This window comes from Phaethon aethereus (genome assembly GCF_964289735.1).
Source record: "Phaethon aethereus genome assembly, chromosome: 1".
Taxonomy (NCBI): domain Eukaryota; kingdom Metazoa; phylum Chordata; class Aves; order Phaethontiformes; family Phaethontidae; genus Phaethon; species Phaethon aethereus.
The window spans coordinates 146,568,870-146,585,322 of NC_138575.1; the positions used below are offsets into that span (position 1 = coordinate 146,568,870).

General features: G+C 38.1%; 1 protein-coding gene across 1 annotated transcript in view; it reads right to left on the bottom strand.

Annotated features, from left to right (window-relative positions):
* The window catches only part of GABRG3 (gamma-aminobutyric acid type A receptor subunit gamma3), a gene marked incomplete at both ends in the record, with an annotated part of 353,343 nt that overhangs the window by 13,661 nt on the left and 323,229 nt on the right, over nucleotides 1-16,453 (bottom strand). The window contains one exon of the mRNA XM_082013970.1: nucleotides 844-996. Within this exon, the coding sequence (XP_081870096.1) occupies nucleotides 844-996 (153 nt within the window). The remainder of the gene's footprint in view (nucleotides 1-843; nucleotides 997-16,453) is intronic.

The following is a 16,453-nucleotide window of genomic DNA, read 5'->3' on the forward strand; positions in this document are numbered from 1 at the left end:
ATGGGAATGGAAACCTCCACACTTGAAAACAGACATGGAAATTTTGACACAGCTTCCCCTTTTTTCTGAAAGAAAACTTTTTAACTGATTTAACTTTTTAACTGATTTCTGAATCAGTTAGTATTGGCAGCCCTGGCAACCACAGCCAGGACTAAAATGTTGTTTTTCCTTCAGCTCTGATGTATACCTATAATTGGCTATTACATAGCCCTATGCCCTTGATGCTGGCAAAACCTGCAGGTTTTTCTATAGACATAAGAATAAATGGTCAGCATTTCTAAATGTATCCTAAAGCACAATGCCAAAATGTACACGCTGGTCCTGACATAAATGAGCTGCTGGAAAATCTATACTAGCAAAAATCTCCACCATCTATGAAAAATATCTATACACCTAGTGTGGAGCTTAACCTCAAGCATGCAATCTATAACACTTTGCATGAGTTAATATTATTATAACCCACAGTTTTCTGCATGTATAAGACATAATGCCCTGTGGGGGAGAGTTTCAGAAGGGAAGGAAGCCAGCAGTGCAATTAATTTATTCTTCAAAAATGTCACTAAAATATCATACTGAGAACAAGGAGACAGGCATTAATTCTAGACTATTATGCAAAATAGGTGGCAGTGTCATTCCAAAGGGTCAGGGTAGTTTATTTTTAATTACACTGTTAAAGGCAGAAAACCAGAGGTTTCAGTGATAAGTAGATCTCGGTCTGCAAGATGTGGTAGCAATAATCCAAAGCAGATAGCTAATGGTCTCTCTGAAAGGAAGCTGATATTTTCAAATGATAGTGTAGAAACTGCACAAAAAGAACAGAAAAGAGAATTATTAACAACTTACCTAATGCTGTTCTTGCTGGTGTGGCATCTTTTTTAATCCAAAAGGATACCCAGGAAAGAACAACTGTTAATATACAGGGAATGTATGTTTGAATAGTAAAGTATCCCATTCTTCTACTTAAGTCGAAATATATAGTCATGACTACATAATCACCTGCAATAATAGCACAGAAAATAAATTGACATTGTGGTGAGATACAGATGGTGTTCATTGAGCTGTTAATTTTTTAAACTTCATAAAAACACTGCATATGAAATATTTCTTAGTGTTTCAAGAGCAAGCTTACATAAAATAGAATTCAAATAAACCTTTAAATTCTAATTTCCATTAGTTTTAAGTCTCTGTGGAAATGTTGATCTATTTGGGCAGACAGAGGCTCTCAGTAATCATTCTGGATGAGTAAATTTTTGAAAGGCATCTTGACTTTGCAGACTTCATATTTCTGGATGGCTCCATGACCACAGATATGAAGCTATTATCATTCACCAGATTCTGTAACCAACCCACACAAAATCCCTCTTTCTACAAGCTGTGTCTTCCCTGACCTAATTTTATGTTTGAGTGACTTCTGTTATCTTCTTTTGAGATATGAATCAGGCAATAGTGGTCTTTATGGCAAGTGTAGCATGCACATGAGTATGCCTTTACATAAGAAGTCATTTATAGACACTAGAGCCTCAATGTTGGCAAAGGAAGTCAGGCTGCACACTTTTAAAGGACTCATCATTAAAAATCAAGAGTCTCTTTTTGATAGCCTTCCTCCATTTCAAAGCAGTTGTGGTCACTCGTAGTATCTGTAAACCTTCAGAAGGTGAGGCTGGATATAAAGTTTATTGTTATGTTCTGATTCAAAAAAACAAGAGCTCAGTAAGAAGGCTAGTTTATCTCACATTATGTAATTTTCTTCACAGTATCTCTTCTGCTAACCTTCATGACTCCACAGGGGATAATAATCTGTCCCTCTCTCTCTACCCAGTAGAGGCTACTGACCTTATCACCTCTCTCCTTACTAACAGCTCCCTCAGCTTCACAGATGTTAACTATCCTTTTCTCTCAGACAGTCACAGTGATTAACAATAATGAAACTGAACTGAGACCAATCTCTGTATTTCGCTTGAAGTATGTTGCTTCCACTTCAGACGTGAAGAAGTGTTTATATGCCTCAGAACTTTTATGGGGTTTTGTCTGACTATGTCAGACTTGACCTAATAAATTATATTGCTTCTTATTACAAACCTTGACTTTCTAGAATACGGTATTTGCAAAAGGCATCATTTGCAATAGGTAGGTAAGTATGTCCTGTTACAGCAAACCGTCAGAAGACTGAAGAAATTGGTAGCATAGAGGGATTAATCCCCAAAGGAATGTACATACAACTCACCCAAGTAGAGGCACAATGGGTTCATTAGGAGTTGAGACAAATTAAAGCTTAATCGTCTAGTAACAGAGAGCATATTTAAAAAGCATTTAATAGAGTAGATATTTTGACTATAGCTAAATATTACATAGAAAAGAAGTTAATTCAGTAAAAATAACTTCCACCCAAAGAATGTCTGAAGGCCACTGCAAATGAGTACTATAAGCTACAAAGTCAAAGGTAAATAAAAATCTGAGGGTGAGATCTGGGGAGAAACACGTAGAACAATGGGTCAAAAGGAAAAGTTTCTATGTGTTAAGTATATAATTTTGAGATAGATATATTTGGAAGAGATTGATAAGCCTGTGAGTACTTTCATCATGCCTCTGGTAGATGAACATGTACATTTTCATGTACTATGCCAGTAAATGGTGTGTGGCCTCAAGAAGTTGGACAAGTCATTTCAGAAGCCTTGTGTATTTGGCATAATGGGACAGAGCTTTAACAAAAGAGCTTGCTGCCGTTACAAGTAGGGAGCATTGCAGTGCATCATGGCATAGTGAGCCTTGCGGGCTGTTCACAGCCTAAGGGTTATATTTATTCCACTAATCTCCAGCACTTTTCTCCACACAGGTAATGGCACCAGGGGACCAATGTGGATTAGTGACCATTGGTTCTGCTGGCTTATTTTAAGACTACATCACCTCCCTAATCTGGTTTGCCTGATAGAAGAAAGATTTTCATCACAGTAACTGTGGTAATTTCACAGAAATGGAAGTAAGGAGTCAGAGGCTTTGTCACCCAGTGCTTCTACTGACAGGAACCAATCCAACAATGTTTCAAATTTCAAACATTGTCTGTCAAGGCAGAAGGATGAGCAAAAGAAGGAAATGAAAGACTCTACAGGAAATGTGCCAAGCCTTTACATTTCCCTTAGTTATTGTATCTAGAACTGCATGTCTATGGATAAGCTGCTTGGGAATGGCAGAAAACAAAGCAATCTGCAGGCTTCTTACTGGGTACAATGATATATGAAACACACAAATCAATTATGCACACAGCTCCTCTGAATAATATCACCATGATTCCCAGCACAGCAAATGAGAGTGGGTCTAGATACTGGATAGAAAGATAATGACTAGTAAGGCAGAGTCCCTGCTTCCAAAGTCTTCTACTGAAATAAACCCGACAAACTGAGAGTGGGAGAAGATTATGGAGCATTTCAACTGTTTTGCAGACAGGAACTGAGGCAGAGATTAGATGATGTAGAGAGTCTATCACACCTTTTAGTCACAAACTGAGTCAGTATCTTTCAGGCAGTATTCATTTCCCCTGATTTTAGATATCTAAAAGGTAGGTGCTACAGATGACTTGCACGCTTTGGCCTCCTTTCTATACTTTATGAAGAGAAATTTGTACTTTTAGTGTATGGTTTCTCTAATCTCTTTTAGAGGTTCACTTTAGAAGGAGTTGAATGTCCCCGGAACATTTCCATTTCCCTCCAGTGATTAAAAAAGGAGAGTGAGTGGCTCAAATGTGGACAAAGATGTTGTAGACACTTGCAGATGAACCAAGGAGTCAATCACACCCCTTGACTCCATGCTGAAAGCCAAATCGGGCTACCTCTGTGGGGGTGCTGAGGTTATTTTACCTGAATATAATAATATTCTTAACCTGTTAAAGGGTATTTTAGTTATTTTCCTCCTTTGTGTCATGGTTAAACTTGATGTCTTCATCCCTGAGGACATGCACAACTCCTTCTCTGCTTGCTCAGCTGGTGGGCTGGCTGGTTTATTTCCTCCCTCCCTCCCTCCCTCCCTCCCTCCCTTCCTTCCTTCCTTCCTTCCTTCCTTCCTTCCTTCCTTCCTCCCTCCCTCCCTCCCTCCCTCCCTCCCTTCCTCCTCCCTCCCTCCCTCCCTCCCTCCCTCCCTCCCTCCTTCCTTCCTTCCTTCCTTCCTTCCTTCCTTCCTTCCTTCCTTCCTTCCTTCCTTCCTTCCTTCCATCCTTCCATCCTTCCATCCTTCCATCCTTCCATCCTTCCTCTGCTCTCTATTATAACAGAACTATTCAGCTTCTCTTTATCCTCATTAAAAATCCATCAAGATACCCCTTCTCTGCAGAACATCCTTCCAGAAAGGTAAATAAAGAAACCGCAACTCAGCTGAATTTTACAAGGAGCTGCAAATTCACAGAATCAGAGAATCACAGAATCATTAAGGTTGGAAAGGACCTTCAAGATCATCAAGTCCAGCTGTCACCCCAACACCACCATGCCCACTAAACCATGTCCTGAAGTACCACGTCCACATGTTTTTTGAACACTTCCAGTGATGGTGACTCCACCACCTCCCTGGGCAGCCTGTTCCAATGCTTGACCACTCTCTAGGTGAAGAAATTTTTCCTAATATCCAATCTAAACCTCCCCTGTCACAACTTGAGGCCATTTCCTCTCATCTTATCACTAGTTACTTGGGAGAAGAGACCAACACCCTTGTCGCCACAAACCCCTTTCAGGTAGTTGTAAAAAGCGATAAGGTGTCCCCTCAGCCTCCCCTCAGCCCTACAGATTCCAAAGTATCCAACAAAGACCCATAGATGTCTAACAAGCATCCAGTAAAAATTAAATCCTAGGATTATGATTTGCTGCACTGCTTTATCCACTAACCTGTTTTGTCTTCTGAAATCCATACAAAAATTCTCACAGGGAAGAAGCAGGCCCAGTCATACAGGCAGCAACTGTGCATATGGATCTATATATCGTACCTTCTGTGCTATACTCTAATTTACAGGAACACACTGACAGATAATATACCAAGACATTGGGAGAACAACTTTTTTCAGTGGAATTAGTGATGCAAAGTGGAAGTAAGAGGAGAATTTGCTGGATCTCCTACAATATTCTAACCACGCTTAGAGAGGACACAACATAGAGACAATGAATGCTGATGACAATGCTTAGTGAATCGCCACTGTTGAAATGCAGAGTCTCAACCGGAAGCACCAATGTTGTGACTGCTGTCAAAGGCAAGCACGTTTCTGTACAGTATGTACTGGATGCATTTTTTTTTTAATAGCTACAGTAAATTATGATTTTCAACTAAATTACTACTTCAGTTCTTCTATCCTCAGCCAAGTCAACTTCTGTTGAGACTCCTGAATTGTCTCTTTGCATACAGAAGAACCAGCACGTATGTGCTATGGTTACTTTCCTCAGTGCACTACTCCAAACTGCATTTTTATTATTATTATTATTATTATTATCATCATCTAAATTACACCTTCCAGAAGTAATTATTCTCTATGTATCTAAAAGCACTTGTCTGCAGCTTAAAGGAAGGTAGCCATGGTACACACATTTCTGATTTTCTCTATACACACAAAATAATTTGTTTAAAGAAACTCTCCTCTCTTCTAAAAAAGCTGACCTACAATTCTTTCTGTATGTCCTGCAGGCATGAGCAACTCAAAGGAGAGAAAAAGCTTTCAAGCACTCTGCACAGGGCCTCATTGGTGCTTCGACAGCCTTCAGAGCTCTGTCTGCCTTTACTGCCAGTGCTAGAAGAGGAGCTGGGTCTGATTGTTCGACAAAGCGCCGCAGTGCAGACAAGATAGGAAAAACCTCCTTCCAAATTGCATAACATTAAATCAGTGTACTTGGTTTAAAAGTAATCACACAGTGATTGCCTAGCTAGGACCCACTGGAATAACTAATACCAAAAAGCTTCACTTTGAAACTCAGATAGGAATTATACTTTTTAACAGCTTAAATAATTTCCCAAGAAGGCAAACTAACTTTTAACTGAACCATCAGACCATCAGTTCACTGAACTAATGAAAATTACCTTGAGGCAAAATAGTGCCCAGCCAGTTTTCTATAATGAGAGCAAAGGATGCGTCTTGAGGCAGCAAATCTGGAGGAACAGGAATAGTGTAGCAATTCTTCCTGTGAAACCAAGATGACTGCTGTCTGTGACCCATAGGATTTATATTAGCTTAACTTTATAGTTTGAAAGTAGGACACTATTTAGAACAATAATGATTTTTAAAGCAATAACTGCTGTGGATTTTAATGAACAATGCTAAACTATAACCTATTTCCTTTGTCTTTGAAGACTAAAGGCATGGTTGACTGAGTTGCCAGAATTTTGCCTACATTGCACCAAGAACACTCTCTTAAAGGTGAAATGTTTGAGCAGAATGCAACTGGTTATTTTATGTTAAGAAAATATTTTTGAAGTATAAAATTATATACTGTAAATAATTTATTTACTCAAACCTTACTATATTATCTTATGACACAGTTTCATTTATCGTTCTATTATATTCTGAGGTTAACAAGTACTACAATCCCAGTTGTCTTAGAAAAAATTTAAACAAAAAATGACTTTACAAAGACTGCAATATGAAACTACAATGCATACACAAAGCAATTTCAGCATGTGAGTGAAGGTTACACACTAATTGTCCATCACTAGAACTGCAGAAAAATGAGGAATGGCAGAGTTTATCCACGCTGTTACGAGAGCTTGATTACAGAAAAAAAGTCCTAGTCATTAAAGTAAGGACTCGCAGTCTGTCATGAGTATTTCTTTGTTGATCAGAGAGACTACAGAGAGTACACTGCGGCATCTTCCTTAGTATCTTAATAAATCATTTTTACTTAATAGTGATCAAACTGAATTACTAAACTTCAGTGATCTTTGATGTTTTTTAAATTTTATTTTTATTTGGAAGCCAAGAGAAGACCCTGTTTAATCCTGCCGTTTGCTCTTCATTTCCCCAAATCTGTTTTCTGATCTTTTCTTCCCAAAGCTCCATTTTTCCTTTCCTGAACTAGCTTTATCTGCTTTCTCAGTAAGCTGAAAATTTTCTACTCTTTTGGCCACTGCCTATCAGTCATCCAGGATGGTGTCCTTGCATCACAAATGCCTTAATTTACAATTCTTCTCTCTGATATCAGGGTGGAACTGCAATATTTGAAAACAATTAGCTCAAGCAGGAGACACTGCTGTTGTTGAGTTGAATACACTGGTCAGACAAGCCATTGAAAAAATTAATTTTCATCAAAGTCACTATGTACAGAAGGTTTTGGACAATGCTCACCAGAGAGGTTTTTTGGAAGGGGGGCATGCTACCATGGTAGTGCTGGTGTCAACAGAGGACGGGCAAGTTTCAGGTTCAAGAGATGGTTTCAGGTTTCAGATTTTGCACTATCTATCTGGAAAGAATATCTCAGCTCAGAATCAGGGAGAAACAGAGACTATGGCATGAAATCTGATCCTGCCTAATTCAGAGTAGAAATCTTCTTCAAAATCATTCAGCATATTCAGGTGAACTAGGCTTTTTCACATCTCAGGTCATCATCACTACCCCTCAGAGACTGTCCAGTGGAAGTTCAAGCTATCTTCTTACTACCATCACTGAAATTAGAACAGATGGATCAGGATTTATTAAAGTACACTGCCTATTGCTAAAACTTTAGCAGCTGTTCTGTCTGCACAGCCTGTATCCCATCCTACCATAACTTTCCTACGTGCTTGGTCTCCAGCCAGTCCAGGTATGGAGGAGATTTGAACTTTGGAAGATCCAAAGACTAAGCAAAACTGTAGAAGAAATAGTTGAATGCCCTCACAGGTGGTTATGACTCCAAAAGGAGCTGTTATTAAAACAGAAAAAACAAGGGTGAAAACAGGATTTTGCAGTTCTCTTGAAAAGAAACATAGAAGGAATGAGAGTCTTGAAAGTATCATTAAAAATGCCTTTATCTTCTTCAGCACCTCTATAAACAATGAAGAAATGTTGAGGACTTATTGCAGGCTTATTCTAACTCCTCCAAAATGTGTCAATCAGCATCCATCAACAGTTTTCATTTCCATGAACAATCTTTGCCCCATAGTACCCTAGGACAAATGCTTCCGAGCCAAAAGGAAGAACAAAATGATCGAGGTCATGCTGTCACTTTAAAGGCTTGTCTTAGATTCACCTATGGCATTTAGGTATCTTCATGGTGGTACCTAGATAATCAAGATCCTGTGCTTGGATGTGAGCATGTGTACAGCAGAGAAACACATTTGCACCTCATCCCATCCCTCATCCTATGAGACACCCACTCACAGGCAACGGTCTTATAAAATAGATGCTGAACAAACAGAAAATAAAAAGGCTTTCTGTGTCCCAGGGCCCTCTGCTTTTGAATTCATAATTGCCTTTGGCATTATCGAGTTGTGTCTGTGTGTGTCTGTGCATGAATGTACAAGTACAACGTAACTTAGATTTGGCTTTCAGCACTTACACTTGAAAAGCAAATTTTCCAGAAATGCATGCCCACCATGAGTGCCAACTCATTGCTTAAGTTTCCCATTATGATAGACAAGTTACTATACCAGTATACAGTGAAAAAAAGAAACCCAATGCCAACAGCATAGTCTGTGCTTATAGAAATAATCTTCAATTATAAGTATATACATAGTCATAAGCATGCATAATAAAAATCAGATATTTACAGATTAGACTGTGAAAAGCAAAGACCAAATCTCAGGCTGTCTGATGGCAACAGATTTTTTTAAAGTCAAGTAAGACCAAGACTTTGTCCTCATTTATCAGAACTAAAAGACATTAAGTTGGATGTTTTTTCTTGTGCAATAACAAGAAGAATATAACATCAAGGAACATATTTTTACTTGAAACTATCAATTTTTTTCATCACTTTCAAAAAATTTGCATTTATATTTTGTTCTTCCTTGGATATTGAATTTTCATTTTCTTTGATGTAAGCAACATTTTCAAAAGATTTTTGTAAAATGACAGTTTTGTTAAATGAACTTTTGCCTGCTTTTAGAAGTTAATGAAATTACTATGTTTGCAGCATATAATGTTATTTCACCCTCTGACTTTGGCATTTAGTATTAAATATGGAAAACCAATGAATTTATTCAAAGATCTTATTTCTTTATTGTTTTTTGGGGGGTTTTTTTCAGAATTATTGGCATACATAGGTTATATACTGGAACTTTTAACGAAGAACCAAAATTAAATAAATAAAAGACCTATTTTTTTAACATTTAAATTCATTGTGTCCCATAGTAATTTGAAATCTACTAGTCAATATTTCTTGTACCGTAACCAATTCATTGTATGCCATACTGGCACTTTCAAAAACAGTTACTTTTGATTCAGCTGTAATTATTTCACTGTCTGTAGCTGTAGTCAATACCTTCTGTTAAGTGTCCGGAATGCTTTGGATGTACTCAGGAGATGGATCAATGTCCATGAACACAACTGACCTCCAAAATTAATTCTAAAAATACAATCTTTGCCAGAAAAAAAAAAAATATAGTGTTTGGTGGCATGATCAAGAATGTTTTGTTTATTTGTATACCTACATGTTTATATACTTATACAAACTGTCCTACCAAATGCTCCTATTCTTTCTTCCCAAACCTACTACTGTATATAATACTCTCCTCCAACAACAGCTACATAGAGTTATAGCATCTTATTCATTTATGTGATATTATGAGCATCAGAATTGCTCTCTGGCTGTTCAGGCCTATTGTCTCTAGGCATAATGACATTTTTGTTTTACAACATGAAGTATCATTTTATATGTCTTTTCAAATGGGGTACTAATGAACACAATGGATTTTTAATTTGGCTGTTGTAAGGTACAAGTAATATTAGAAAATCCTCCAAAAAATGCAGTTTCATCAAATCACATAATGGGAATAAAAATGTGTAATATCGTAAGGAAGTCTTTGATCTGTGATTACCAGTCCAGTTCAATTTCTGCCTTAACAGTAGAAAATTTACCCACATAATCTCCATTTGCATTCATGCATCAATCTGAGAGAAAATCAATATACAGATGTGGTGTAGCATGCATGATCCATTACTCACTACTCCTAAGAAGTGTTGCTATTTACCATGTACAGGTTTTCTTCTGTGCTTGAAGAATACAAGTGAACAATAGCAGATGAAGTAAAAACAATAATAAATTGACATAGAAGCCTATATCAGTGAAAGCAGATGCAGGAGTGTCATTTATGTCGGAATCTTTTTTTGAGAGGGTTTATTGACAGGGAGCTATGCAATGCTTTTAGTACAGAACATTCTTTATACTCCACAAATACAGCACCAAATACTGTAGGAAGACTGAGAATATACAACACTAATGACTCTTGCATTCATTTTGCTCCTAATAAGCACCAAATCATGCCTAGGAACACCCAGGTTTATGTCATCTGTCAGGGCTGATCACTTCTCATTTATTTCTAGGACTGGATTTCTTACTCACAAGAGCTGTTGTTTCTGGGAGGAGGCCCCTTTGTACTGAACTTTGTTATGAAGTCCCACTGGACTGGATTTGGTGATCTTGTAATTTCAAAACCAGTTGAAATAGTTTTCAGTTAACTATCAAAAAATACCATTTCATCATTTTCAAATAAAATGGTCTCTTTTTCTTCCTCAGAGTTTAATTCTACGCATTTAGAAAAGTTATAATAAAAATGCAACATTTTGCTTGACCAGGTATTATTTTTGTTCAATTAAAATGTTCATGAGTTTGGCCTCACCATTGTGACTGTGCTGTGACATCTTTTATATAATCGTGGAATGGGGTGACCTATTTCTTCTTATCCATATTGACATCTAGTCCACCTCAACTGTCTTTAACATACATTTGTGGCCCAATTTCCTTTATAATCCTTTGAAAGCTTTAAATAGTATCTCATTGTTGGAAGCCCATCACCATTGATCATGTTGCATTTTGAAAGAGGCTATCTGGTCTCACTTTCTGCATGATATGAGATTTTTCTGAAGTCATCACTTTGGGTGATTTTGCTGCAAACCCAAAAGTTATGGATAAAGGAGAACATCTGTTAGAAAGGTATCCTATCTTCATTTAAAAATTTCCGTCAATAAAGATGCACTGTAACCCCTGAAGTTCTTTCAATGCTCATCTAGTTGGTGATGTTCCTGCTCATTGCAGGGAGGTTGGACCAGATGACCTTTAAAGGTCCCTTCCAACCCAAAGATTCTATGATTCTATGAATGCTTAGTTATTCTCACTGTGAAAAGCAGGTGAGGTTCTCTTAGTCTGCAACCATCTAGCATCAACTCAGATCTTGAGTCTTAATACATCTTTGCTAGACTGGAGAATTCTTTTTAACCACTTTTCTTTTTCTCATGCAGGTATTTAGAGATGGTAATCAACCACCCTTTATCCTCCAAGACAAACACTTGTGGTCTCTTAACACAAGGAATTATTTCCAGTCTCTAACAAATCTTCTGGCTCTTTCATGTACTCCAAAACTTTTCAAAATAACTCTTGAAGTGCAGCCATCAGAATTAGCAGCTTCATAAGCATAACATACAGAGATAATATAAATGTCCTTCTTGTACGGAATAAGCTTCCTCTGAATACATATCCAAAATCTGTGCTTAGTATTTTGACCATACCTTCATACAAAGAGTATATTTTAAAATAACTATTAATTGACAAGAAATATCCCAGGGCCTTTAGACCTTCAGCACCCAGAATGGCAGGCCTACAATTCTGGGAAAGCAGAATCCATTAGCTTCAAGCCTAAATATAAGCTTCAATTATGAATACATGTTCTGAAATACAAAAATACCTATTGGTACTTGAATCTATGCTACAAAGCTATCTGAACTGCTTTCTACCCTGACTTGTATCTACTATTGACCACTCCATCAGCCTTTGTGTCACCTATAAAGTTTTTGAATCTTAATTTGATGATCACTTCTCCATCATTAACAAAAAGTATTAAATAGCATCAAGCCAGAAGACATAGCAACTCAACAGAAGGTTCTGATGAATAATGGTTTTGCTAGCTATGTTTTGAATCTTACCAGGTAGTCAAAATTTAATAATTCGGTATGTGCCATAATGATTTTCTTATCACTGTAGCTTCTTAATCAAAATGTCATACTACTTCAGGTGAGATGTCTTACAAATGTACATTATAACACCACAAATGTATAAGCTTGAAAGATAATATTGAGTTAGTTTGACAGGAGTTAGTTTCTATGAATCAATGTTTATTTGTGTTAATTATATTATCCTCTATATTTGTATTAATCTATTCCAGGATCAGCTGTTCTATAATGTTGCTCAAGACCAATGCCAGGATAAAAAAGCTGCAATTACTTTGGTCATTTTATTTACTTTTTTTTGAAACTGGGGGGAGAAAGAAAAAGAAAAAGTAATTTATTTCCCTTCAAGCCTTCCTTGAGGACTTGTCACAAATGGGAAGCAGTGATCCCTAGTCAACTCTTTAAACTATTGTTATCAAGTTATCAAAAGGTATGTTAAGTAAAGAAGGATGTAAGGAAGGGATTGTGCTGGGGAAGTGGCTGGTAACATGAGGGAGAGGAGAGGAGAGGAGAGAAGAGGAGAGGAGAGGAGAGGAGAGGAGAGGAGAGGAGAGAGAATATTTCAGTTGGAAAGGACCTAAAACCATCATCTAGTCCAACTGCCTGACCACTTCAGGACTGACCAGAAGTTAAAGCAGGTTATTAAGGGCATTGTCCAAATGCCTCTTAAACACTGACAGGCTTGGGGCATTGACCACCTCTCAAGGAAGCCTGTTGCAGTGTTTCACCACCCTCTCGGTAAAAAATGCTTCCCAATGTCCAGTCTAAGCTTTTCCTAGTGCAGCTTTGAGACATTCCCATTGTAAAGGGTAAGGTTGAGGAATTCCAAGAAATACTAGTATTTGCAGAAGGAGTTTTCTAGCATAGTCCCTCAAATTAAAGCGCAGCTATTTCTCACTTCATGTTATAGGTACATGTAATTTAGTTTTCTACAGAGCTATTTGGCAGTCTGTAACAGATGCAAGCTTACATTCAATAGATTTTCTGTTTAATGTTCTATCTGGTAGAATAAATAAAAATATTGATCCATATACATTCACACTTATTTACTCACAAAACATTTGACAGCTGGAAATAGGTGATGCCACTCATGACTGAGTATTATTTTAGCTCCTCCTTTGGCTATTCAAGCCTTTCTAACTGGATTATCAGTCCTTTTTAGATTCCCAACAATGACTATTTTGTCTCTTCAAATTTCATTGATATCATCTTTTCAAATGTGTATTCATAAACAAGTCATCCCTGCTGCCTTTATTAATTTCCCTAGTTTGTACCTCTGGTATTTGTGTAATGTTTTTTCCTTCGCATCCCCTAGTGCCTTCATTGCAATGTGCTGTTAATAAACTAATTTTGTGCTAAATAAATACTCTCTTTTTTCCTGTTCCTGGTAGCCCTTTTTCTTTAGTGTACTGTCCTACTGGATTATCTAGTCAGTCTGTTTTGGTACTTCCCAAGTTCCTTTGTGATGCATGAAAAAGTCAGCCTAAATCTCATCTAAATCCAACTACTTCTCATCTTTTCATCTCTATTTATGATTAATATTTTTTTACCATTTCTGAACTCCATTCTCAAACTTTCGCTTGTTTTCATCAGAAGTATTTTCTTCTTTTACTTCAACCGGCAATCAATCTGGCTTTAACCTGCCAATAATATTAGCTTAAAATTGTTAAAGACATAAAATCAGAGATTTACCCCAGGTTTGTTAACATCGCTCTCCTTACTGTCTGTAGGAAACTGCTTTTGCTTATTGATGGATTCTCTTTATCTGATATTCTGCAGTGTGAAATATTTAATTACAGGACAATAACATGCACTGAATTTTTAAGGGGCTCCTGTTAAATTACACACTGTCAGAAAAATGGCCAATGCTATCCCTGTTGCAAATGAAGAATTAGAGCTGTTTTCTCTGACTACCTTTCAGTAACACCTTTTAATCATTCTCTTCACTTTTGGGCAAGAGCCTATATATGTCTTTCTACATCTTCCCTGGATGGATCCAGAAAAGGAAAAGTGACCACAAAGAACTGCAGAGAGAAGAAAGGATGCCTGTAAAATTCTGAACGGAGGAATTAGCAAAAATAAGTCATTCAGTGACAATAAGGTGATGTTTCATTCACAATTCATAGTTACTTGTAGAATGGAGCAACTATAGTGCACAAGGATATTGACATCCTCTAATGCCAGAAGTTAATTAGTTTTTGGCAAACAAGAAAACAGTTCTGTGTAATGAAGCCAGACCAAACTATGGATTTATTTTTCAACTATGCTATTTGAAGAACATATGGTAGTATCTTTGATTGTTACTTTAGAGATTTCAGTTTTCCTCAACTACAAATACCCATGCCAGCAACGTGCACTCGCAGCCCAGAAGGCCAACCCTATCCTGGGCTGCATCCAAAGCAGCGTGGCCAGCAGGTCGAGGGAGGGGATTCTGCCCCTCTACTCCACTCTGGTGAGACCCCACCTGGAGTCCTGCATCCAGCTCTGGAGCCCTCAGCACAGGAAAGACATGGACCTGTTGGAGCGGGTCCAGAGGAGGGCCACCAAAATGATCAGAGGGCTGGAACACCTCTGCTGTGAGGACAGGCTGAGAGAGTTGAGGTTGTTCAGCCTGGAGAAAAGAAGGCTGCGGGGAGACCTTATTGCAGCCTTCCAGTACTTAAAGGGAGCTTATAAGAAAGATGGGGACAGACATTTTAGCAGGGCCTGTAGTGATAGGACAAGGGGTAATGGTTTTAAACTGAAAGAGGGCAGATCCAGACTAGATAGAAGGAAGACATTTTTTATGATGAGGGTGGTGAAACACTGGCCCAGGATGCCCAGAGAGGTGTCCCCATCCCTGGCAACATTCAAGGTCAGGTTGGACAGGGCTCTGAGCCACGTGATCTAGTTGAAGATGTCCCTGCTCATTGCAGGGGGGTTGGACCAGATGACCTTAAAAGGTCCCTTCCAACCGAAACTATTATATGATTCTATTCTATGATTCTAATGGCCTAACAATGTATTTGTTTGGGGGGAAGCAGAGTGGCTTGCTGTACTTCAACCCATGCATCATCATTAATTGTCTATTCACATGGGTCTGAAAAGGACAGTACGTCAGATATGTGAAAATTAAAAGGGAACATGAAATGAATTCTAACTGACTAACACTACAAAGTCTTTAAAAACTTAGTAACTTCAACCAACTATTTATAAGAGGAGGACAATTTGTGATTGGCTGAATATAGGAGAATCTATTGATTTTTTAACTCTTTAATGACTGTGCTGCTGTGTTGGTTGAAGCTCCAGTCTGCACACAGAAGCAAAGAGCAGAGTGTGTGATTTAAGGTTATTTTTTCCCAAATATCTGTAAAGCATAAGGTTTTCATGCATGTTTTATTGAAAGGGCCAAGTCTGTTTCATTCATTTGAAAGGACTCAGTTAAAAATTTGAAGAGCTACACTGGTGGAACGGAATAACTATGGAAAAGCTGGAGGCTGGTACTTCATCATTACTGCATACCTCTGGTTGCACTGCTTGTTTCTGCGTGAGCAGCCTTCGTTGCTGGGCCTCACAGGCCTGGGACTTGCAACCATGCTCTGCTTTCATTAAACAATTAGGTGTGAACTCTAGCCCAGTGGATCTCTTCTGCTGACTGCAGCCTAAATATTAGTGGTAGCACTTGCAAAAGCACTTCACTCTACTGGAAATCAAGGAGCTACAGGTTTCTAGGTCACTTATGGCACGTATTTACAAGGTAATTGGATGAACGTGAGGGAGGCTCTAAGCACAGCGTGCTCTGGCACCAGCCCGTGTTGCAGCTATATGAATGCCTTGATAATACTGATGGATTACCAGTCTTAGTGGGATCACTTGGTACCAATCCTACTGGGCATCTGCAGCATGCAAGGTCCTTCATGTCTGTATGCACTCCATGGATTGACCAACAGGGACTTTTAAGAGTTTTCTCACAAGTACATTATTTTTATATATGCAAACAGAATCTGTCAATACTGGTCATCTAATGAAAAGAGTATGGGACCTACATTCTCTACATTTCAGTCAAATTAAGTCTTCTGAAGAAGAAAGTATGGGAATGTTTCAATTTCTGAAGGGCTTAGGACAGCAAAAATGAAGCGTTTATTGAGGTACACAAGGAGCAGCCGAAAAATTTCAGTGACAGTGTTGATTTAAGCATCTGAATTTTTTTCTGCAGCCAGCAGTCTCTTTGCCTTCTGCTTTGCTTCCACAGATGAATCTGAATGCAACATGGGGAGAAAATACCACATGCACAAAACGTTAACAGGTTAGAAATAACCAGCTGGAGAGATAGGATTCAGCCCTGTGAGAAGGAAACTCAGGAAATTCATTAATAGTTGG